This window comes from Apodemus sylvaticus, chromosome 2 (assembly GCF_947179515.1).
Source record: "Apodemus sylvaticus chromosome 2, mApoSyl1.1, whole genome shotgun sequence".
NCBI lineage: Eukaryota > Metazoa > Chordata > Mammalia > Rodentia > Muridae > Apodemus > Apodemus sylvaticus.
In genome coordinates this window covers 121,437,350-121,462,837 of record NC_067473.1, presented here as the reverse complement: position 1 = coordinate 121,462,837, position 25,488 = coordinate 121,437,350, and the positions used below count along the sequence as shown (strand labels likewise).

General features: G+C 52.4%; 1 protein-coding gene across 1 annotated transcript in view; it reads right to left on the bottom strand.

Moving 5' to 3' along the window:
- Positions 1 to 23,257, bottom strand: part of Aldh1l1 (aldehyde dehydrogenase 1 family member L1) — a 50,279-nt gene extending 27,022 nt beyond the window's left edge. Inside the window, exons 1-12 of the mRNA XM_052174312.1 lie at positions 23,140 to 23,257; positions 18,032 to 18,178; positions 15,870 to 16,104; positions 15,056 to 15,221; positions 12,063 to 12,164; positions 11,334 to 11,423; positions 10,280 to 10,417; positions 7,675 to 7,800; positions 4,739 to 4,830; positions 2,461 to 2,608; positions 1,466 to 1,585; positions 396 to 523 (exon numbers count right to left, since the gene is read on the bottom strand). Coding sequence (XP_052030272.1) covers positions 396 to 523; positions 1,466 to 1,585; positions 2,461 to 2,608; positions 4,739 to 4,830; positions 7,675 to 7,800; positions 10,280 to 10,417; positions 11,334 to 11,423; positions 12,063 to 12,164; positions 15,056 to 15,221; positions 15,870 to 16,104; positions 18,032 to 18,158 — 1,472 coding nt within the window. The 5' untranslated portion in view covers positions 18,159 to 18,178; positions 23,140 to 23,257. The remainder of the gene's footprint in view (positions 1 to 395; positions 524 to 1,465; positions 1,586 to 2,460; positions 2,609 to 4,738; positions 4,831 to 7,674; positions 7,801 to 10,279; positions 10,418 to 11,333; positions 11,424 to 12,062; positions 12,165 to 15,055; positions 15,222 to 15,869; positions 16,105 to 18,031; positions 18,179 to 23,139) is intronic.
- Positions 23,258 to 25,488: the final 2,231 nt, after the last annotated feature.

Sequence of the window (25,488 nt, the reverse complement as noted above, 5' to 3'; positions counted from 1 at the left end):
ACATGACACCAGGAGGTCCAGCCAGGCTGAGCTGTGACAAGCAGGGCCAGCCACACCTCCCGTTTGTTGTCCTCTGAGGCGGATCCTGGAGTCCCTGCTGGTTGACACCTGAGCCATGACTCTCAGGCTCTCAGCCTGTGGCCCCTCTGGAGCACACTCTCACCTCTGCCGCTTCTCACTGTCCCCACCACCTTTCCTCTAAGGTCACAGCTAGCAGAGGACACCTCCCCTGCCTTTCCAAACTTTCTGCAAGACATCTTCTAAGCCTTATGCTACAGTGCCCAGGCCATTTCCCACTGTGGGGACCCCAGGTATAGAGCCCTCTATAGGGGTCCCATCCTGCCCCTGCTCCCAGCTGAGGGTGCTGAGGGCAGCAGGTGATTCATAATTCTCACCTGTACAGGAGCCGGCCCCGGTCACGTGCGTTTATTTTTCCCCACAGTCCGTTCTCAAAGGCCTCCTTCGCTGCTGCCACCGCCTTGTCGACATCACTCACTTGAGCCAGGGACACCTGGCAGATGACCTGTGGAAAAGATAGTCATGACAGCCTTCCCTGGCTCCCTGGCTCCCCCTGAGGCCACTCAGAGGCAGGCACAGAGGGAAAGTTCTGCCACTGGTGGACAGGGAGGAATTAGACAGCAAAGGAGGGCGGGGCTCGAGGTCTCTGCACATCCCTCTCACATTCCCACGGAGCCTGAAGGGACTGACAGCCCAGCAGCACGTGAGGGACACAGGCAGCCTAGTGCTGGCCACAGTGGCAGCTGAGATCCAGAGGCTCATGAGCTGAGCCAGAAAGCCTATATCCGTGTCCCAGACCCATTTCTGGCCTGACAGGTCCTGTGGGAACCACGGGGCTGGGCAGAGACTCGAGACCAGCATCTCCTTGTAGGCTGCAATGGACAGCCTTGCCCGTCCCACCCAAGGCCCCAGGCTGGCCGGCAGCTCCATGCATGTTACACTTGCAGGGTTGTCATCCTGAGGGCACCTCCCATCCTGCCAGCCCCTTGGACTTCATCTTGTCACCTTCCCCTAGATGGCCCACTCTAAGTTTCTCTATTTTCTGTGGACTGAGTGGGTCCCTGAGGACGGAAGCTCATCCCCGTGCTGGGTCTTTTCTTGGAGACCCTCCTGTGTGATCATGTGCCCTGGGCATGACATGAGAGATTCACGGTCAAGAAAGTTTGGCACACACAGACTTCTGTTTGAGGAAGACTTGCTGAGGAAGATGGCTGCAGCAGGGAGGGGAGCAATGGATCTTAAGCATCCTTGCTCTATAAAGAAGATTCTGGCTCCTCAGTGCCTTCCTGCCCCTTCTCACTCCTCTCTTCATGGACCACTCCTGGGGCCTAGGGTGGAACCCTTGCATGTCTGCAATAAAGACACACCCATCCAGGCCCAGGCCCAGCCGCTGTCCCTAGCAGGCAGGTTGGAGGTGGGTAGAAAGGAGGGGATGCGGCCTGCTCACACTTCCGTCCGTCGGGTTGATGGTACTGTAGGTCTTGGCGCCCTCGGCATCCACAAACTCGCCGCCTATGAAGAGCTGGTAGGGCATCTGGAGAGTCCGCTTGTTCACTGCCTTTTCCACCTGGGAAGGAAGGCTCAGTTACAGTGGGTCGCTCACACACAGGCATCGGTGTCACATGAATGCCCAGGGACTCACAGGCGGATGTGACCTGCCCAGAGCCTCACAGGCGGATGTGACATGCCCAGACACACACACACATGGACGTATAACCACACAAAGGCTGGGGTTCCGGGAACTGCCCTAGTGGGGCCCCTGGGTGGTAAGGAGGGTCAAGGTGCACAGACTCAGGCAGAGTGCCAGGGCTGGAGCCCCGGGTCTGCCAGCTCCTCAGGAGACACGGGGCTGGGTGGGGGACTCTTGGTGGCAGCTCGCTATGGGCGGCAAGGTCCTTTTACTCTCAGACATGCTGCCTGACAGTCCTCCATGAACTTCTTCACCCTGAACCCAGGATTCCCAGGAACACCAGCCCGTCCTCAAGTCTGTCCACTGGCTACTCGTCCACTATCCTACGGGCGACCCGGAGTCCACCCTGGCCACCTGTACTTCTCCAGATTTGTTCCAAAACATGTGAGGTGAACAAAATACCCAGAATCCCCTCCTCTGGGGATGGCAGACTGGCCATCTGCCCTAAGGGAAACTGTTCAGGAATGTTCTCGTAAATGGATTTATAGTCACTGTGGCACCTCCCCTTGCACGAGCAGAACACGCAGGGTCGACTGCCCTCCTCACGGGGAACAGAAGCCTCTCCTCTCCTGCCCCTCTAGAGCTTTGAAATGTAGGACTCTCCCATACTCTGTGCACTGGGCAGCATTATCTTCTGCGGGAAATGTTATCGGGGCTGGTGAAGCTGGAGGGTGAGGGTCAGGCTCCTGGCTTCCAGGTGCTCAGGTGCCTGGCGGTGTCATGGTCGCCTGCAGGCCCAGGGCAGCACTCACATAGTTAATGACACACTCGTCCGCGTCCTCCTCTCCTCTCAGCTTCCTCACTAGGAGCTGGATGAAGTCCCTAAAGGTGGTGGCCATGTAAACGTCCTCATTTTCTAACTCCAGTCCGTCACACAGCTCCTTCACCTCCTCCACCAGCCTGCGGGAGAAAAGGACGGAGAGCCTAGCAGAGGCTCAGCAGACCCTGTGCACCCTGGGTAAGAGGGGGGGTCGGAATAACCACCTGGTGGGGCTCAGGAGCCCGGCCTGGCCAGGGACCAGAGTGTTGCTGGAGGGTGGCTCTGTGCTATAATTTGTGATGCTAAATTCTGAATCCCAAGGCCTAGTGGCCTCAAGATGAGTGGATTCTCAGGTACAGCAGCTTTTGTTGGGCAAAGCTTGTGCCTTAATTTTAAACTAGAGGTTGAATAAAGATATCTACAGCCTGTACCTGGGCAGAAGAGAGGTAGGCGGGTTTCCAGGCTTGGGGTCAGAGACAAAGACCACAAAGGAGAGAGAGGGGGCAGTGAGATAGGGGTGGGGAGGGGAGTCACCATGGGGTAGGTCGATCACAAGCTCCTGGCCATGAGGGCTGACCTGTTTTATCTCAGGGTTATTGACAGGGAAGTAGATAACAGCATACAGGGTTGATATCTGCCCAGCTCTAGCACTTTAAAGCTTATTGTACATATAAAGGTTTTGTGTCTTTTATTTGGGAGCTAAATGATCAAAGGTGGGGTCAAACCCCCCAAATAATGTTAAGTGCAACAGGTTGTGGATGCAGGAGGCCTTGGTTTCAATTCTTTCTCCATCGGGTACTAACCAGGTACTAACCAGGTACTAACCAGGTACTAACCAGTGATGCCGAACAAGTGGCGGCTGACTCACTTATGCCTCCAGTGTTGTCACCCATAGAACAGAAACAAAACTAGAAGGGCTCTCGCAGATTTGGTCGTGTCTGTATATCCCACAGACACACTGGATGCAGCAGTAACTAATAGGTTGATACGAACCTGCACAGGACAGACTGGGCGAAAGTATGTCCTGAGAAAGCATGCGATAAAGGGCTTGGGTTTGGGATAGTTAAAGAACCCAGTCCTCAGAAAACGAAGCCCAGCTAGACGTGGGCTGAGCCCGGGGGGGAGGGGGGGGGGGCAGATCAGCTGTAGGGGGGGGGGGGATCCGAACTGCTCAGTGCTCAGTGCCCTTAGGGGAGTGTGAGCAACAAGGAGCCAGGTCAACACACTCAGGGAGTGTTTAGAAGGACAAGGCCTAGGGCAGGATGCAGCTGGGGGTGGGGTGGGGTGGAATGGCTGGGGGGGCTGGGTGGCAGGGTGGGGTGGGGTGGTAGGTGGGGTGGGTGGGTTGAGTACTCTGTCTGCTTTAGGACTTATGTTCTCTCCCCAGCGTCACAGGGTCACTGGCTAGTTTTTGTGTTGGTCTCTTCTGTCAATTTGATGACACAAGCTACATTTGGTAGTGGTTGGATGAGATGCACCCCTAATAGTCTCCCACATTTGAATACTTGGTCCCCAGTTGGTGGAGCTATTTGGGGAGGGCTAGGAAGTGTGGCCTTGTTGAAGGAGGTATGTCACGGCGGGCAGGCTCAAAAAGACTAGCCTTCTCTGTTTCCTGTTTAGGGTTTCAGATGCTTTGAGTTCTCTCCACTGTTAGCGCCACCACACCTTTGTACAGCCATCGGGGCCTATCATCTTTCTTGGACTGGAGCCTAAAATAAGCCTCCCTTCTGAAAGTTGCCAACACTCTGGGAAGATGAACCTCAACTGGGACAATTCCTCCATCAGATTGGCCTGGAGACAAGTCTGCTTAGTGCTGTTTTGTTTAAAAATTGATGCCAGAGAGCCCAGCCCACTGTGGGAAGTGCTGCCCTTGGGCAGGCAGTGCTGAGTGGGAATGGAGAATGGGATGAGCAGAAAGCAGGGCATGGAAAGCAGAGGCCCCATACAGCCTTTGCTTAGGCTTCCTTCCTGTAAGCCGAGTAAACCCTTTCCTACCCACACTGCTTTTGGTCATGGTGTTTATCGCTACATGTGAGCACAACTCCCTGATCTGCAGCAGTCAACATCAGCCAAGGGTTAGCAATGACAGTTGGGTATCAGCAGCTCTTCCGGGATGAGAGGCCAGCTTAGGGGCAAACATTTAGGCTTAGCTTCTGTATTTGACAGAGGGCCCTTTCTGATCTCCTTATGGATCAGAAATACAACCGACGGTGGCTTCAATGGGGCCACAGCAGATAGTTGGAAGGGACAGCCATGCCCCTGGGACTCACCTCACAACATCTACGGATGCAGCTCCTGACTTGAAGAAATCTGTAGAGTCCTCTACCTTTGGGACATTGGGCAGAATTCGCATCCAAGAGCTCTGGAAAACAAAGGCCATGAGAGACAGAGGTGCTGGGTGAGGAAGGGTGTCATTCTCACAGCTGGCTGAGGGCTTCAGCTCTGTGGTCTTTAAGGCATTGTCCCTAAGGTACAGAGTGGGCCACAGCTCTGGCCACTGTGACAGGAGGCTGCTGGTCTGCTACCATGTAGTTGATCTCCCAGTACAGTGAAGGCAGTGGAAAATGGCTGGGTATCAGAAAGGCTCACTCCTGGCCTTGGTGCAGTGGTCAGGGTTCCAGAGTTCCCAGTGCAGGACTCCATGGCAGCATGGAATGCTTATGATAGTGAAGGCCAGACACAGTGAGGGCCTCATGGACTTGTCTGCTCTGAGATACTGACTGGCTAGCACGCCTCTGACCTGGGCCCTCTGAAGTATAGCAGAACAAGCTGCTTGCCTACAGGGCGAATGAGGAGAGCCCAGCAGCCAGCATTCCCAGTGGTTGTGGTAGGATGACTGTTCTGAGCAGATGCCAGACTGAACTACCCAATCGTAAGGTCCACTGGGACAACTTTCACCCTGTTGCACGGGACTCCACCGCAGCAGGTAAGCAACCATCTTTGGCTCAGAGCCTGTGGGTCCACCTGGTCCAGTGACCCCTGAGCAGGCTCAGAGGCAGGATCACAGCCACAGCAGCTGCCCCAAGAATATTCTGAAATTTTCTTTATTTGGAGGGAGGAGTTTAAATCCAGCAAATGTGGAGCTGCTCCTTTCTCTCTTTCCCTCCTCCCTCCCTTCTCTTCTCCTTTTCCTCCCAGACATTTAAAGTACTCAGAATTCCTAGGGAAGATGCTGGCTCTCTGCTATCCTAGACCATATGACACCTCATGACTGTCTCTTGTAGAGTCTTACTCTTCAGTGTTATAACACTGGTCCTAGCTGTGACCCACCTCCATTCAGATCCCTCTTTTGTTCCTGAATAATGGCAGAGGTGACCTCTTCAAACAGGGCTGTCTTTGCACTTTGGCGTCCCTGCACCTGTGCTGACCCTGCACCTGTGCTGACCCTGCACCTGTGCTGACCCTGCACCTGTGCTGTCCCTGCACCTGTGCTGTCCCTGCACCTATGCTGTCCTTGTACCTGTGCTGTCCTTGCACCTGTGCTGTCCTTGCACCTGTGCTGTCCCTGTACCTGTGCTGTCCCTGCACCTGTGCTGTCCCTGCACCTGTGCTGTCCTTGCACCTGTGCTGTCCCTGCATCTGTGGTGCTCTTGCACCTGCAGTGTCCTTACACTTATAGTCCTCTGTTCTAAGGTTTATCCAGATCTTTTCTCTGTAGCCAGCTCTCAGCTTCCCTTCAATGCTGACCCCATCTCTGAGGCCTTGTCTCACAGACCGTGTTCTGTACAGAATGTCTTCCAAAGCTGTCTTACTGCACCGCTGGGAGCTCTACATAGACAGCAGCTTCACCCACCACTCCCACCCACTCAGCAATCAGGAGGAGCTCAGCAAGTGTCCCCAAGTCCCTCAGCTTGTGAGAACTTGTCACTCTCTTCTTCATATGGTATGAGGGTGGAACTTGTTACGGAAGGGACAAACATGGATTCTTTGTGTGCTGTAGAGCCCACATGGAATTCTGCATTGGGAGTCCTACCCGTATGGTTGGGATCCACTCCTGATGCCTGGGGGTGGGGCAAGCTGCAGCCCTGGGGCAGCCTCATGGTCACACCAACACCCTCTACTGCACATGATGCTGCCGAGGCCTGTGCACTCAGTGGAGATTCAACTTACAAGGCTTTCCTCTCAGATGGGCTTATCTGGCTAGAGCCATCGCAGGCAGAGGAACAGCTGTCCTTGAGCCCTGACTGGATGGATGACTAAAGCTGAAACCCTTCGGTGTCATCTGCTCAGCAAGGCTCAGTACCACATGTGACTCTGAGGACAGGGAGACAGAGTGGGAGGGGCCAGGAACAGTTCCTGGGAGGTGACTGCTGACCCAGCCTCAGGCTAGACACCCAGAGAAGGAAGCTACCTGCAGACCATTGTAGAAGAGAGTCAGCCGGGAGCAGGAGTGTGGTGAAGTCATGTTTGAGAGTGGTAGGAAGTTGGACTACTTACTCCCTGTCCTGACTCAGGCCTGCATGTCCCAGGCACATGTAGTCCTGCACCTCCCACCTTTGCCCACACCAGAGGGAGTGTCATAGTTGAAGCCAGGTTAAGACCATGTCTAGTAGTGCCTGCAATTCCTCCTTATGCAAACTGGGAATCCCCAGCACCCTGGTCCTGACCAGTGCTGTATACACACCCCATATAACCTACTCATCCCTAAAGGTTTAAAAAGACTTTATCTTCGCCCCAATAAAAACAAACTCTCTGAAGTCTGTCTCCTAGAGAAGTCTGTTTCTTGTTGCACATACTTGCTGCCTGAAGTTGTTCTTCCCTCCCTCCCCTCTCTGGTGTGCTCACCCAGAGGGGGTGCAATGACAGACCATGTAGGGAAGGAGCTGGAAGGGAACCTGCCCCTGAAGCTTGTGCTGGTCACCGTCTGGGTGTCACTGTGTGAGTGACCCTCTCTGGGCCAGTTCCAGACGCACACTCATCACAGGTGAAGGGGTTAAGCCCCCACCTCCTTTAACTATTCCAAATCTAAATTTCATTTGTTAACTGTTTAGAGTGAGTTCCTAGAAAAGCCAGATTCAGCTGACCCAGATCCCAGGGGCCCAGGTACAAAGGAAGAAGAGACATCAGAAAGTGCCAACACGGGACAGAGGCAGAGCTGGCTCTAAGGCCAGCGCATAGCCCCGACTCCAGGGAATGTGAACTCAGAAAACACATGTGCAGTGTGCAATCTGCTCAACTGGGTGGTCCCACCGACAGCGTCTCTTACCCGCACGGCCTCTGCTGTGGCCAGTTCTGCCTCTGTCAGCTCCAGGGCACTATTAGCAGACCCCTTGAAGAATTGAGAGGCTGGCATCATCTTGCCATCTTCCAGCTGGATGTTCTTCACCAGCAGCTGCAAAAGGGAAAACCTCAGTAGGAGCAGCGTGGGATGGGCAGCTGAGCAGGGAATCCGCACTTTCCCTCCAGCCCTTACAGCTGAGAGCAAGCAGGAACCACGGGAGAATGCAGGCCGTTCAGAGCTGAGACACACTGTCCTAGGCATATGGAAGAAACCACACAATATATGTCCATCCTACCCTAATTGTCATCACCCGCCACACTGTGCTTGCTGCTTGCTTTCTAGACTCTATGTGTGCAGTGTGCATGTGTGTGCACATGTGTGTATGCATGTGTTCATGTGTGTGTATGTGTGTGTGACCCAGGACCTCCCTCATGTCAAGCAGGCCCTTACCACTGAGTGCCACAAGCCAAGAGCTTTCTTTTGTTGAATAATGTTATTTCTACTAAAAAAAACACAGCTTCTCATCAGAAAAAAAAAGTTTGCAGAACTACTGTGAAAGTCAACTGGGTCACCGATGGATTGTTAGTCATGAGATCATTCCCAGAAGCCCACGGCAACATCTGGAGGACAAATGGCTGACTAAGATGCAGGTAGAGAGAGGAAAGGATACAAGGAGAGTCCTGCCAGCCTGGTCCGCCTCCTCGTGGACGGCACTCTAGGCAGAGCTTGGCTCTAGCTCTGCAGAGCTTGTGGAAAGTGTGCAGTGCAGGCAGAGTTGCCCTTATCAATGAAGACAGGCCAGCTTGCTGCCAGCGCACCAAAATCACTTATCTTGCCTCTCCTCTGCCCAACCATCTAACACGTATTAGACAATTATGTGTGAGCAAACAGGGTTCAAGTAACTCATACAATACTAATGTCAAATCTGGCAATCTGAAGTAAACATAAGAATATTCCACAGGGCTGGAGAGATGGCTCAGTGATTAAGAGCACTGACTTCTCTTCCGAAGGTCCTGAGTTCAAATCCCAACAACCACATGGTGGCTCACAGCCATCCATAATGAGGTCTGACGCCCTCTTCTAGTGTGTCTGAAGACAGCTAGAGTGTACTTAGATATAATAATAAATAAATCTTTGGGCCAGAGTAAGCAGGACCAGGGCAGGTACTGGTCCTGAGTTCAATTTCCAGAAACCACATGATGGCTCACAACCATCTGTACAGCTACAGTATATACTTCTATACATAAAATAAGTAAGTGAATCTTAAAAAAAAAAAACAAAGAATATTCCAGAGTCACAAGGGTTGAACACAGTGTCTATAGCTCCAATGAAGTTGCCTTTGAAGATATTCTAGAACTTTCAGCAAGCAGAAGGTCAGCTAGACCCAGCAGACAAGCCTGAGGAATGCTTCCTGAGGACTTCTGTGCTCTGTTGTTTGAATGGCTGCAGGGACAGAGGCAGCCAGGGCCTTGGGGAATCCACCCCTCCTGAATGCCTCCAGACTCTGCAAGGAACTAGCCACTGACAGCCTACTGCATCCTCCCCTCCTGCTGCTCCTGACGAGAAAGCACCTCTGACCAGAGAGGTCAAGGGCTCCACACTAATCCAAGGACGAGAACAGCAGATGCTGACCCGTGTGCATATGTTCAGGGCAGAGGCAAAGTCAACAGATCCTCAGAGACACCTGGATCAGGCAAACACAGTCCTTACCTCATGGCTTAGCTCTGCCCTCAAAGCCTCATGGGATGCTTTTTTCCCAGAGTGCTCCTGAATGATCATTTGTGTGAGAACTCCCCTCTCAGAAGCTATTTCTAGGGACCTCAACAACACACAGACAGCATCAATCGCACACATGCATTATGCACACGCAAGGCCCAATGGTAGCCGATAGACAGCCTCGGCCTCTCATTACACAGCATGAGAACACAAGAGAGAGCCTTGTCGGTCAGCACAACTCTCAGTACTGCTCCTTAGCCACACTCACACAGGCGAGGTCGAAAAGTGTTGGAGATGTGCCTTTCCCCACACCTGTGAGAAAATCCCCAGAGTGGAGTCTCAGAGCCACAGCAGCCTCAGAGCCACTGACTAGCCTGAGCAACCTTGGGCAAACTTTTTCGGTCTTTTCATTGTGGTTTGCTCCTCTGAAATATGCAAACGACACCTATAATTATCTCATAGAGTTGTCTGGAGAATGAAATGGAATGCCTGTTTATTGTTTTTAAATAATGGTTCGTGCCTAAGTACATGCCATTCAATTCAGCTGCTACTATGATATGCAAAGTCCAGTAATAACTACCAGAGCTCAGCAGCTCCCCATTCAAGGCATTAAAGGCATGGCCTTGATGCCTTTAACTCCTAGGCCAGGGATACCAGTAAGGATTTTTGTCACACAGGGTGTTCAGTCTGTCAGAGAAAATGCAACCCCACCCACACAGCCTGTGTTCGTCAGGTGGCAGCTTCTCCCTTGACTCTTGTCTCTTCAAGGGCAGCCTGGGGTCTTCCTGTAGGGCCTGAGCCCAAGGACAGCAGGGTGGGTGACCTTGAACCTATGATGCAGGCTGGAGACTCACAGCAGTGTGCTGTTACTTACCATTTTATCGTCGTTCCCGAAGAGGATGAGCCCTGCTTTGGTGACCAGGCCTGGACGATGGGCTCCTGGGATGGGTAAAGCTTCTCCCTGGGCAACCAGTCCTGAAGTGTTGAGTGTTGAGTTGAAAAATGTCAGCTTCTATAGAGGGAGAGAAGCCAAGGGACAACAGATAAGACAAGGCCCTGCTATCTGCAGTGCAGTGGAAGCTCCACAGGGCTGGGAAGGCCAAGCGGTATGGGGGCTGGTGTGACCCTGGAGTGTGCAAGCTGAGTGGGCCTGAGACCAGCCTTCAGGGGGAACAGGAGAGACCCAGAAGAGCTGTAACCTACACACAAGGCTGAGGTGGACCTAGATCCAGTCTTTGGCACCAGAGATGAGAACCAGCAAATCTGAGGACCTGGATACCTCAAGCCTGGGCATCCTTGAGAACTTTGCACTGACTCAGAGCCTTGAATCTCAGAGGCACAGATGCCCAGGAAAGTCTTCTCAAGGTATGTCACAAAGCCAGACCCTTGGTCTTTCTACAAATGAACCAGCTATAGCGAAGGGTGGTGTATCAGTGAAGAAAGTTAAGCGCTCTCTGCATAGTTTGTTTACAGTGAGCTGGGTTCAGGGGATTAGACAGCAGACTGTATCGACACCAGGCAGACTTTACACACAGTACACCAGGCAGAGGTACACAAAACTTGCTTCTCTATATCCTAAGTCCGGCTGCTGCCCAGTCTCAGCTCAAAGTAAGTTGCCTCTCCCCTGGGGCAAAGTCAGAGCTGGGCCTATGGCGTCTGAGAGCAGAGGGGTGAGGCTCAAGACAAGCAAATTCAACAGGATCCCAGGCTGCAGTAGGTTTCTGGAGCCACCAATGGCAGCAGACCTCTCACTTTTAGCTCTGAATGGTCCAGGATCTCCTCGTCCTGAAACGGGGGCATTTGGGAGGAGGCAGAATCGAAGCTGAGGAATTTACCAAGCATTTTAAACCTAGTGGGTGATTTTCGAGGTTGTGGGGTCGGGGCGTGCAGCTCTCCTGCTGAACCCCACCCATCTCATGGGAACCTACCTGCCCACAAGCCTCTGTCCAGGCACCTGGCACCTTGTCGTTCCCGCGGATCCAGTTGTGAATGGCCTCTGCTGGCTGGTCCCAGTTGATCTGTAGGATCCAAGATGTATCCTCAGCTAGCTTCTCTTAGTCCTGAAGACTGCTGCACAGTGGGCCTAGCCTCGCAGGTAGGACCTGGGCTTCTTCTTAGGCGTGTGTCTGAATGCAGAGTGGGTGCCCTGGTTTGGGGCTGTGACCCAAGTTCTCTCCCTCCACAGCCTATAGAATGGCTTTAGGAAGAGGCTACTCTACTGTTGACAAGGTGGCTGAGGCCCCACAGAGTTCCTAGGCCCATCCTGAGGAGCCCCACGACAGCATCTTTATGCACACAAGGCTCATGCAGCCCTCCTTACAGAGCTAACCAGCCCCAAGTAGAGGCAGCCACGGGACAACTACCCACGGCTGCTCCGAGAAACCTCTCAATGTCCTGCAGAGTCCAGCACTGAGGCTGAGATATGCCATATCCCTAGTCCTTCCTCCCCCGTGGAGTGATGCTTGCTCCTTCTACTCAAAGAGAAACAGGAAGCACACGAGCCCTGAAGGGACCTTGTCCCTCCGTGTTTCGACGCTGTGCTGGAAACCCGCTCTCCAGTGCTGTTTCTATAATGTTAGCTGGACCTTTCTTCCCTGAGCCACTTCTGCACTCCAGACACTCACGGGAAATGTTTGGTAGCTGGGTTTGGTACCCACCCTGGCTGTCTCCTTCTTCTGAATGCCCTCATAGGTGGCTCCTTCCTCAGGCTGGGGGCGGCGGGGGGCTGTGCCCTCTGCGATCAGTCGCACAGCCTGGACCTGCAAGGAGACTCCAGTCAGCTTCCCCAGTGTCAGTGTCCTGTGCACACCCAGCCCTTGCCCTCACCTTGCAGGCACATGACAAGCCTTCAGCGTGGACACAGGGACACAGGATTTGGGTGAGTGGAATGACACCCAGACCGCCAGCAACACATCATGGCCTTAGATTATATATAGACTCTCTAGATCTCTTGGGGAGGAAACTGTCAGACACCCCCCCCCGGGGGGGGGTATAACATGCACATAAGCCCATGGGTTACTGTCTGGAGCCTTCTTGAAGGAGAATAGCTCTCAAGCCCTGATCTGGGGCATCTGTAGTAAAGTAACTTCCCCAGGGTCTGAATCAAGGAACCGCCCTGGCCCCCAAGGAAGACCCAAAAGAGCTATTGTTGACAAGAAATAGAGTGCCAGGGCCTGGGAGCTGACTCAGCAGTTAAGGGCACTGGTTGTCCTTGTGAGATCTGGGTTCCATTCCCAGCACTCATGTGACAGCTCACAACCTCCTGTAACTTCACTTCTATGGGCTCTGATGACCTCTTCTAACATTCACGGTGCACATATTTACATGCAGGCAAATGCTCACATGTAAAATAAATACATAGAAAAAATTAAAGAAAAGCAAAATAGGGCATCAGAACTGTAATGTAGGGAGGGCTGCCTGTTGGAATATGCTTTAGTGATAGAAGCAGGCTGTGTTGTACAATCTGTATGATAGCCAGGGACCTTGCAGCTCCTGGGGACTTCAAAGGTAGGCGAGGTATATATGTGTGTGTGTGTGTGTGTGTGTGTTATAATGCAGGGGATGAAACCCAGGCCTCCCACATACAAAGTAATCACTATACTACAGAACTAGATCCCACCCCCAAATACCTAAATGGAAATTAATTATAATTAATTCCAAGTAGACACATGTGACCAGTGGTTACCATGGATACTCCCTCGCTAATGGCCATCTGAGCCATTTGCTGTGGAATGTGAAGTCATCTTGTCTCGGCTAAGTATTCAACAAGGTCGCTCTGTTCGCTACTGTTTAACACAAACATTAAAGACAAAAAGGCAGTTGGTGTGAAAACAGACTGAGGTGAGGGGTGGATGGCCCAAGGCTTGCACTGGTCTAGTGACATCTTGCTTACTGCCATGTGACAAGGCTTTTTGTCCAGAAACGGTCCTAGCCTGATTATCAAGGGCTTTGGTCCTCTCTCACTAGACTCCTCTACAGGAACAACATCAGCACACACACACACACACACACACAGCCAGTAGGACCTCCTGGGGGCACTGGTTACAAGGCACCCATGTCCTTCCTTGTCTTTCCACAGCCCTGCCCTACACCACTGCAATTGAGTGCCTGTCTTCCCCAGTTGGTCATAGCAGGATGCACTGAGGCAGCCAATCAGCGCAGGAGGCAGAGATGCCTGTGTTCACAGATAAGGACTAGGGAAATCAGGAATGTTAAACAAGCAGGATTAGCTTGGAGTTATGGTGCACACCTTTAATCCCAGCACTCAGGAGGCAAGAACACGTGGATATCTTGAGCTTGAGGCAAGTCTGCTCTGAAGAGCCAGTTCCAGGATAGCCAGAGCTACACAGAGAAACCCTGTCTCTAAAACCATACCAAACCAAACATAAAAGCCCAAAAAGCCAAAACCAAAAAACAACAACAAAAATCAAAAACAAACCAAACAACAACAAACAAACCATGCAGGGTGTCTCTTCAAATGGAGAGGTGTGTAATAACCCGTGGTCTGCTGAAAAGTCTGGGAAGGGCATGGTTAATAGCCTGGTGACATTTTTGCTGTGCTATCTATGTAGCTGGGACCACTACATCCTCCTCCAGACCCTTATCATGAGCTTGTTTTTCCTCAGTCAATCTACAGAACCCATCTTTATGGAAGGCATCATATATACTTTACAAAGCAGTCTTAAGCTTTATTGTGCACACAGGATTGAGTAACTTATCACCAGGAAATCTTTTTTCACCAAATTGTGCTGTTCTTAAATATGCCTAAAACATGAAGTGTGAACCAATACTGGCTACTGAGTCATAGTGAACCAGCTTTCCTACTTGCCTCTCTTGGATGACACTCTACAGGCTGTGATGTTTGCAGAGTCCCCCACAGATCAGAACATTCCTGTTGTTCTGGCCAGCAACTGAGTCAGTAGTAACCACATGACCCCAGGATATCCAATCAGAGTCTTCCTTGATCTTTCATCCATGTATCTTGGAGAAATGAGGTTTGTCACCCTATGGACTAAGGAACTGAAAACTTCCTGGAACATAGGAGTCGAGGACCTTTCATGTCACAGAGTACACCTGACCTGAGTATAAAATGAACTAGGGGGCTGGAGAGATGGCGCAGCAGTTAAGAGCACTGACTGCTCTTCTGAAGGTCTTGAGTTCAAATCCCAGCAACCACATGGTGGCTCACAACCATCCATAATGAGATCTGATGCCCTCTTCTGGGGTGTCTGAAGACAACTACAGTTTACTTACATATAATAAATAAATAAATCTTTAAAAAATATTATAAAATGAACCAACAGAAGAAGGGCCAATTTGAGATGTGAGAACCCAAAGATTCAGAGGCTTTCGGGTTCAAGCACACCTGGCCCACCCTGTGTCTGGACTTGTCTAGTCAATGACCCCAACCAAAACTGCCCGTCTGGGTTAACTCCCTCTTGAGTTGGACTCTGCCTGCCCTCCCACAGTTCAGCTGTGTTTATTATCCCATCCCTCTGAGATCCTAAAGAGGGAGCACCCTCTTTCACATGTCCTGAAATTGGGGCTGTGTGCCTGGCCAGTGGGGATTGGCAGCAGTGCCAAGAATCGAGAGACTCTGTCAGGGCAGGCGTGTGATAGGAGGGCAGATGAGACCAGCCTTCAGCCTTACCATCCCTTTGATGCCCTCTGGGAAGAGGAAACGGTTGTACAGCGTGCTCACGGTGTCATCTGGGAGCACCTCACACTCCTTCTGCAGCAGAAGGTCACCAGTGTCCAGACCGTCATCAGCCCAGAAGATGGTGAAGCCTCCTTTCTTATCGCCATGAATGAGGGTCCTGGAAGATAGGAGGAAAATGCCACTCTGATAGGAAGTGTCACAGAGGACGCCCCGAGAGCTGCCACTCTGGGGGGGGGGGGGCGGATACCTCCTCCCATAGGAGGGATGACACCTGCCCCTATAGAAAGGGAAGGAAAGAAACAGTGTTTATGATGGCCAACCTTGCCAGTTACATGCCCAATCATCCTGCCTTAGGTAATACCCCCCAAAACAGGTGAGATGAGTGGACTGATGCCCCACCCTCTGCAGCCCCCACTACATCCTAGCACGGCCCCCCTGCACCCTCTGTCCTCCTGCGGGTGCAATACCAGCAAAGCTCTTGTTCCTGTTGCTACAAAGCCTTATCTGTTTTGTTTTGTTTTATTTTTTGAGACAGGGTTTCTCAGTATAGCCCTTGCTATCCTGGAACTCAATCTGTAAAACAGGCTATCTTCACACTCAGAGATCCTCCTGCCTTTGCTGGGATTAAAAGTGTGCACCACCACCCAGCAAACATGCTGTCTTAACACTCCTCTGCTGTGGTTCAGGGAGCCACATGCCAGGGCAGGGTCGGCGTCTGCACAATGCACTTGACTGCCCCAGAGAGATGTTTCAGGCTGAGGGAGGGTGACGTACCAGGCAAATTTGGGGTAGGACTCCATCTTACCAGTTGATAGCTGAAGCCCCTCGGTGCCTGGGTAGCAGAGATGGATGGTAGATGATGGAGCCGTGCCGGGGGGCGTTGATGACCTCCATGGGTATGAACTGACTGCAGAAGGGGAGCACATTGAGCTCTGCACCCAGAGCCTGGTACTTGGCCACCACCTCGGGCAGAGCCTGTCCTCGAGCCCGCCACCGAGGGAACTTGAACACGGGCACACCATCCTTCTCAGCCTCCAGGCCTGTGGAGAGAGCAGGTGAGCAATCCTCCTCTCTGTCCTAGCCACCCGCTGTCAGCTGTCTCTACCCAGAGAAGGCTGCGGGGCCATTCTTGGTGCCCTTTCCAGTCCCCACTGTCCAGCGAAGTTCTGCTAGGATGTGGGTGGGGCTAGCCATGGGTGCGTACTGGGCAAGGACTTTTCTGCCGCGGCGAGCCTAAGGCCTCCGAATGCCTCCCTTGCTCGGATCTCACAGGTTCCCCATGGCTGCTCTCCTTACAAGTCCTTTTCAGAGGCCCACCCATGCCCTACGCTATGCCTTCTTCTTCTCCTCCACCATCTCTACTTTTCCTTTCCCTACCTCTCCACCCTCTGGGTGTCAGCTGTACCAGGAGGAGGTGAAGAGGCCGGGGGGAGGAGGGCAAGAAGGTGAGGAAAGGGTTGGATCCTTCCGGTGGGCATCTTGTCCACCACCCTAGCCAGATGCCTCACCCCAGCTACAGGAGTTCCTTCCGGAGAAGCTGCTTAATCCCTGTTCCCAGCACATAGACCTGGCACCGATGTACACACTCTGGTCCTAACACCTGCAATCTGGAGGCCCAGTCCTAGCCTGTAGGGCTCCTCCTGCCTCATTACAGGCCTTTTTCTACATAACACCATCCCCTCTTATCCTCAGGTTGGTGGTAGCAGCTACCTCTGGAAGGCAAAACCCTGACCACAAGGGGCTCTCTTTGGCCAACCAATCTTCAGTACTCATGAATATCCTTAGCAAGTCTCTTGAGAGCACTCCTGTTGTATTGGCCACCCTTGACTGGCCTGACTCTGCTCTCTGTCCTCATCTCTGTCACCATGACCTGATGTGAAGGCTAGTCTACACTGTCAGTATTACCAGGTTTGGAATTAGTAGGAGGGTGTTGCCAAGATGCTCACTGAAAAGAGGAGAGTTTCTGGGATGTGGGTGACGGCATCCCATGTACCAGGGTAAATGAAACAGGGGGAAAGAGGAAGCCAGCGGAAGACCAGGACAAACCTCTGCTTCACAGTGTGGCCAGCTGCGATGAGGCTAGGTCAGACTACACTTCCAAAGCAGCCTCCCTGTGGCCAGAGAGACTCCTGCAGGCCATCCAAGGTCAAGGCCAAGCAATGGTCCCAACCAGGCCTGGGATGGCACTGGGGGCAGAAATTGTCTGTTCACTGCTAGTATCTGTTTGTAGAGCTCAGGCAGTGGGGTCATGGATATCATGCCGTGGTCAGGTGCAGGGCTGAGACCTGGCAGGTATCAGCAGAGTCCAGGGGTCAGACTGTGGCTGCTTGCCTGGATCTGGCTGGCCCTGTAAAGCCACCTGCCTACTCTCAATCTCCTGTCCTTAAGCTGTGCCCTACAGTCCTTCTCCACCAGGCCTGAGAAGGGTCTGTTCATCATATGGAAGCCCCACCATCCTGGGTGCTGGGCTCCAGGTCCAAGGCAAGGGTCCAGGACTGTGATTCTCCAGTGGCTCCTCCCCAACGACGTAGGAACACCCAGAAGATGCTAAAGGGGAAACCTCCCAGCTCTGCGAACTCTGTGTGCAGGAACCCTTGTGTGGACTGAGCACTCAGGGCTAACAGAGCCCCAGAGACGTGACATGAAGCACATCCACCTTGGGGAATTAACAACCCCAGGTAACCACCCCTAGGAACCCTTCAGGGCTTAGACACTTGGGTCAGAGAAGAGAGGTGTGGGACAAGGTGGGCTCTCCATAGCCGTCGGTCAGGATACAGTTCCCACCCCATAGACACTTTATTCCAGAGCCGTCCGGCAGCCGCTTGGCATCAGGGTGGATTCGGGATGGAAGATGTGTAAGTGTCCTCTAGCAGAAGCCATGCTATGAGACCCTGGACTTTACCCACCAGCCCGCTGTAGGGCTTCTGCCCCTCCCACCCTCCCCCTGGCCGGGAGCAGATCACTCACCCAGGGGGTCCGCTTTCCCATCCTTGTCTGGAATGGTGAACACACCCACCACCTCGTGGCCTTCTTTCCGCAGCTGGCAGTAAACCTCCTGGCCAAACAGGCTCTGCCCAATGACTGCGATCTTCATGGTAACAGGTTGGAAGGCGCCTGTAGAAGGAGCAGCCGGAGGGTTAGAAAGGGTTCGCCGAAGTCAGGGGGAAACTGCCCAGGCTCCAATGGGTGCTTTCTCCTGCACTGGTCATCCCTGGGGCACAGCAGGCTGCTTTGGGGAGATTGCCACTGTGCAAGGGGGCAGGGGTAACCCTGACATCTGTGACTGTGAAGACTGATGGCATCTGTTAGCTCCGACAGTGGCCGTAGCTTTAGGGGGCTCCCCTCATTAATCCCTGCAAACTTGTCAGAGCAAACCTGGTGCAAGTCCTCAGAGACATTTTAGAACATCCCCTGGAACTGACCCGTCTGTGACCTTGGTCACACCACTTTAAGCCTTTGTTCCCTTGCTGCTAATGAGAAAGCCACCACACTTCTCTTGAGGCTACACCAAGCTTAGTCCACCAGGCCCAGAAGCCATAAGAGAGACAGAAAGGAGCTTTGCTGACATCGGCCTCCAGAGCACAGGGTGACTGGGTGCTAATGGGGAAGGCTGAAGAGAGACTCTGGAATGAAGAGAAGGCAGTGAGAATGGCCGCTAAGCTCAGTACCTTCCTGTAAAACCTGAGGCACTCTCTGGTACCTTTCCTTAAATTGTCCATTTAGCACATATACACGGTTTAGGGAAAAGACCGAAGCAGTGCGCACTTCACACACTCAGCAGTGCAGAATGTTGAGAGAAGTGTGAAGCAGCCTCACAAACCCCCCCCCCCCCCACGCACAGCAAGCTTCTGCATGAGCACCGGAAATGCCTGCTGCTCACCAGACACCCAGAGCCCTCTCAGCACAGAGCAGCGATGCCTTGGCCAACCTCACACGTCTGCTTTCAGACCCAACCCCGTGCCTCATTCCACCACCGTCTCACTAGCCTGTGAGCGTGTGAACTGTCACGGGTCAGCATTTGGCTCTGTCAGAGGAGGCCACACTGGCTCAAACATCCACAACCTCCACAAGACTCACGTCCCAATGAATCACAGTCCTGAGGTCATAAGCCGAAGATGAGAAGAGTGACGTGGACAGCCTTGCATTCATCAATAGCTTTGAAAGCACAGAACAGGAGGGCTCAGGAAAAGGAGAGTTAAGTCCTCCTTCATTCAGTTAAATATTTCTACTTTTAAAGGACTCCATCAAGAAAATAAAACAAGAATCCATAAACTTGGAGACCTGAAAAGCCAACCCTCAGAACTCTGTCAGAAGGGCAACAACTCAATTCAAACATGCTTCAACAAGATTTAAATCATCAAACCGCAGAGCCTGTGGAGGCCAGAAGGTGGCACCAGTTCCCCTGGGGCTAGAGCCGCAGGAAGTCGTAAGCTGCCTGGCTTGGGTGCTAGGAATAGAATGCAAGTTCTCTCTCTGCAAGAGCGGCAAGCACTCTTCCTTACCCAGTAAGCCCCCCACCTCCAGTTCCCAAAAGCATTCTTGTTCTAAGGCGCAGCTCACTTTAACTATGGGTTCTAGAACCCACTCTGGGCCAGCTACTTTTACTTCAACTTGGCACAGCTAGAGCACGGAAGAGGAGGGAACCACAGGCAAGAAAACACCTCCATCAGATGAGGGTGCAGGCAAGCCTACGCGGCATTTTCTTAATTAGTGACTGGGGTGGGAGGGCCCAGCTCATCTTGGTTGGGGTCCTGGGCTGGCGGTCCTGGGTTCTTTAAGAAAGCACACTGAGAAAGCCACGTGGAGCAAGCCGGAAAGCAGCACCCCTCCACGGCCTCTGCATCAGCCCCTGCCTTAGGCACCTGCCACGTTTGAGTCCCTAACTTCCGTTGATGATGACCAGTTGCTATTGGCCATGACATTTCATCACAGCAATGCAACCCCTAACTAGGACACCCCCGCATGGGCATTTCTTCAACGGCACAGGAAACTAATGTCCACATAAAGCCCCACATACAAATGTTGATGACAGCATTACCTAGAACTGACCAATCCTGGAAGCAACTATGTCACCCATTAGGGAGTGAATGGAAAAACAAAACAAAAGACTGTGGTGCTGAGGTTCAGATGATGGACCATGAGCCAGATGGAGAGGGCATGTGCTAGGAAGTTGTGAAAAGACACTCGGGACACCTAAACGCAAACCGCTGAGAGAGAAGCTCATCTGCAGAGATGCCGTCTGCTATGATCACAAGTGCACAGCACTCTGAAAAGCCACGGCAGGGAACCAGAGAGTGCAAAGGCCAGTGGTTTCCAGGGCGGAGGGGAGGGCAGTGGGTAAAGAACACTCGTGGGATCTAAGACTACAAGGCTGGATACACGTCCTTACACACCGCCCAAACCTGAAGAGCACGGGAACAGCCCACTGCAGAACATGGATTTAAGGTCATCACGCTGCACTGGCGTCGGCTCGCACAGCACAGTAAATGTTTAACGGGAGAAGGCACGGGCGGAGTGAACATATGGGAACCCAATTCTGCCCTCATGTTTCCCATAAACTTAAAACAAGTTCTGAGGGTTGATTATTAATTTAAAGAAACAAATAGAACTCTCTGGTCTACAGTTTGCTCAAAATAAAAGGTCCAGCTGGGTTAAAAGTAAATATTTTTATACCAAAGACAAGAAAAAAATATAGTAAGGTGGGAGGGAATTCAGCTCAGCTGACGGAACATCAGTCTAGCATGCATGCAGTGTCATCCCCAGCTCCACAGAAACCAAGCGTGCCTGTGCAGGCTCTTAACAGAGCTCTCTGGGAAGCAGATGCAGGAGGACTGGAGGTCAAGGTCATCCTCAGCTACATAGAGGGTTTGGGGCCAGCCTGGGCTACATGAAGCCCTCTCTCAAAAATGGAGGATAAAGAGAAGAAAGATGAGGAGAAGGGGAGGAGAGAGAGAGAGAGAGAGAGAGAGAGAGAGAGAGAGAGAGAGAGAGAGAGAGAGAGAGAGAACCTGGCTCTTACAGTGGAATGCAAATTGAACATGACAAAATTTCACATATAAAGCAATTTACTCAAAGGAAAAACTTACAGCCAACAGACAAAATCATGTTCAAATCACAACCAATTAGAACAATGTAGTGTCAAACACAGTATGTACTCCCCTGTAAAACTGACAGGTACTGAAAATAATATTATACCCAGTGTTGGCGAGGTTTGGGAAACAGTAAGTGGGTACAAACTCCCCTCAGGGGGCATGAAAATAGCTCAGTCCTGACTCATAGTTCCCTTATAAGCTATAGGAGGATCAGAGGACAACAGGTGGTTTGTGCTGTGGTGAACTGCAGTTTGTAGGCCATGCCACCAGAATGTAGCAAACTGTGGCTGCGTGGATGTGTGAGCCAGCATGATCCAGCAGATAGCAGCTCACTGTTATTTCCCAAAGCAGTAGTGTGTGTGTGTGTGGGGGGGGTATGGTATGTATGTCTGTATTATGGTATGTGTGTCTGCATGTGTGTGTGTCTGTGGTATGGTGTGTATATGTTATGGTATGTGTGTGTGTGTCTGTGTGTCTGTGTCTGCATGTGTGTGTGTCTGTTTCTGCATGTGTGTGGGTCTGTGGTATGTGGGTATATCTTTGTGTGTGTGTGTGGTACAGTGTGTGTCTGGTACGGTGTGTCTGTGGTATTGTGTGTGTGTTTGGGGTATGGTGTGTGTGTCTGGGGTATGGTGTGCGTGTCTATGTGTGTGTCTATATGTGTCTGCAGTATGGTGCATGTGTGCTGTGTGTTTTTGTTGCCTTCTTCCAAGGGAGTTTCAGTGCATGGCCCAGGCTGCCCTTGAAATGTCCATCCTCCCATCTCAGCCCCTAGAGTGCTGAGATTTCAGATCTGTGCTCCCTCACCTGCCTCCCTTCCCTGTGAACATCTATTATTTATAGAAAGAGTAAAGGAGAAAAACACAAGCAAACAAAACCAAAACAAAACCCCACTTTTGGCTTCAGTCAGGATAGCTACAGATCGGCCATTATCACAGTTCAGGGAGAAGAAGGAACATGGAGTGAGGACTGTCACCTAAAGCTTGCCTTTGGCCACACAGATAGCAGATGAGGATCTGGCGGGCCCACTGAGCCCCAAGGATATATGGTGCAGACTGCCAGCCCTGTCTTCTTGCCATGGATACCCCCAGGGGCTGCTGAAGACTCGGGCCTTCAGGGACTCAGAACGCTCCTGCTCTGCAACCTCATCTTCCTGGGTCAGGACAGCAGAACAGCGGCAGGAACCCTCTGTCTATAGCCTGTTGCAGTCCCAGGCTAGGAGCAGACCTGGTGGTAGTCAGGGTTCACCCCATGGCCAGGCATTCTGCTAGAATAGAAGGGACCTCTTTCCACAACTGCTCAAGACTGTCCCTCTCCTGTGATAGCCTCTTTGCCAGGCTCCAGGTTGGGGGTGGATATGTCCCTCAGAGGGTCAAGATCAGACACTTCCATGGTCCTGGGTGTGGCTACAGGCTAAAATAGAGCAACCCAGCTCTCAAGCCTGCAAGGCCTACGTGAATCGTCACCTTCCCTGCGTCTCAAGTGCCTCTGTAAAATATGACTGTGCTGTCTCCTGGGCATGGAGAACTTATCTAGACAGAGGGCAGTGCCAACACTCACCACCAGCTGCCTAGGACCAGAATTCTCCAGGAACCTCAGGAGAAGTGCACTGTTAGCCACCACACCTCCACATTTTATAGACCAGAAACCAAGATTCGGCCATGCTTAAGAAAATTCCCAGGACATGAGGCTGTGGTGGTGGTGCACGCTTTTAATCCCAGCACTCCAGAGACCCAGCCTGGTCTACAAAACTTGTTCCAGGACAGCTAAGGCTACTCTGAAAGAAACCTCCCTCAAGGAGTAAAAAAAGGCACGAACTATAGTTCGCAGGGCAGGAGCTATGGTTCCAAGGTTCAGCGTCTCCCTGTAGCGGAAAGGCTCTCTCAAAAACAAAAGAAAAAGAAACTTACCCAAGGTCAAAGACCGGGATTAGGGAAAACAGAGTCACCAGCCCAGAGCCCTGCACTCGCAACCCAGAAGTACCTGCTAGCTGCGAGGATCAGTCAGCTGTCAGCAGTCAGCACAGGGGTAGCGAGCTCCCAGAAGGGTGCACACGCTTCTGTCTTGTGCAGAGGGTTGGGGTCAGCGCTCCTCCTCCAGGCGAGGGAAGGGGCGGACCCTAGGGTCCCGCCCAGCCTAGATCTCTCCAATCATAGGAGGACCTTCGGCCAGGCCCCCAGATTTGACCAATCCGGGGATCCTTCCCCAGTCCCGAGAATGGGGTGAGGATTTGGGAAGTGGACTAGCAGAACCAAGTGCAGGTCATTTGTCCGTTTCCTGGTACCTTGATCCCCAGAGGGTTCCGGCTTTCCCTTCTGCGAAATGGGCCACCAACGTCTATAAAGCACCGTGCAGCCACAGGCGCGACATCAAAAGGCTGAGTACCCCTAGCTGGGTTGGAGACCTCCCCGCCTCCCCGACCCCCATTCCGGGTTGAGTTCCATGCCTAGCAAGCCCGGAGCCTAGCTGGTCACCCACATTCCAGAGCTAGCCGCTGATTCACCAGACCAGTCAGAGATGGGACTTCAGTGAGCCTGAGTCCTGAGCCTGGAGAAAGCATAGACTCATGGGTGAGGAGGCGGGAGGCAGGAGGCGGGAGGCAAGGGGGCAGGAGGCGGGTCTAATCTGCCGAAGGTGGGACCTATGGAAAGTGCAGCTGGGAGGGGAGGCAAAGGGCTAGCCCTAGCTGTGTGGCCTAGTCCCTGCTTTCAGGCTTTACAGTACCTGGGTCATTTCCCTCACCCAAGCATGCTAAGCAAGGAGCACTCCTATGCTGTTGACTGAGACATGCAAGGTGGACCTTGCATCCATCTACTGCGGACCTGGGGTTGTGTCCTGGTGGGCCCGAGGTTCTGAATCCCATGCCCTTCCTACCTCTTCACTGCCTCTTGTTTTCTTCTCAGAAGTTCTCCTCTGGCCCTTCCCCCTTGTCCAGGTGCCACAGACCTCCTCCCTGGGCATGGTCATTGTCCTACCTGAGGTAAGTTAGAAGACAATAGAGGGTCCAGGAACATGTCCATCACTTCCTAACCAAAGCTCTGTCCTGCCGGCTCCCTTCCAAGGATGCCTCCTGTGCTACTCCATTAGCTGCCCTGCCACTCAAACCACCCCTGAGCCTCCTTCCTGCCCAAGCCCTGCCCCCCTCTTCAGTACACCAGGCTGCCTTAACCATAACCCTTGCACTGCCTCTGCCTTGAGCAGACCCTGGATTGTGTTAGCAAGCACCTCTGTCTTTTACCAGCCAGCTGATGCCAGGCTCCGGGCTGCTCAGCCCAAACATACTGTGCCCCTTCACACAACCTAAGGAGCCTTTTAGGCTCCTGTGCACTCCACCACTCTCAGCTACTCCCCATAGAGAACTGACCCTACCTCTTCTGAGTCTCCCCTGTCGTCTGTGCTCCCCTGCTCTCCCACCAGACTGTAAGCTCTCTGAGGTCAGGAAATGCAACAGTTAGTTACCTTTCTTGCTTCCTCGTCAAGGCATCTAATAGTTGCTCAAAAAGTCCTCCACTTTTTTGTGTGCTGTTTACTATCCCTATGAGTTATTAATACACCACATCTTCAGAGACGCTGTCCCTGACTGCAGCCTGGGGTGAGGCTCTAACTTTCCTTTATGACCCTCTGATTTCAGTCTTATCCATCTTATGCCACTCACAGGAGTATGCGATGACCCTGTCCTGCTGGCAATTCCAGCACTGAGTGGCATGCTTGCCTGTAAAGGGGTAAATCTCTAGGTAGCAGGATTAAATGTCAGGATTTGGTGTGCTCTCTACTCTGCAGTTGGAATGGAGTTGGCAGAAGGGCGGGCGGTGGAATCCCCCAAAGGTCAGTCTGGAAGCTGACTGTCAAAACAAGATCCAGGGAAATCTGAGGGGATCCATCCTATAAGAGGCACTGAGCAGAGGGGGACATAGCAGAGCTTCCTGTAGTGATGGGGGAGGGGACCTAGTGCCCATGGTTGAGGGTATGGCCCATCGTGGAGGCAAAGGCATGGTGGCGGGAGCGGGAGGCAGCTGGTCACATCACACCTGCAGTCAGGAGGCGGAGGGTGAAGAATCCTGTGTTCAGCCCACTCTCTCCTTTTTATGTAATACTGAACCCCAGCCCAGAGCAGGGTGAGACCCACCCACATTTAAGGGGCCCAGGGTGTCTTCATGTAACTCGAATCTAGAAACTCGTTCACAGTGGCGCCCAGAGGTTTGTTTCCAGGGAGACCTGAAATCCCATAAAATGGACAGCGGAGATCAGCTGCCACAGTGAGGTTCATAAAAGAAACACCAAGTTTTTAGATCACACGCTGGAGAAAAGGCCAGCGAAGATGCACAGGGTTAG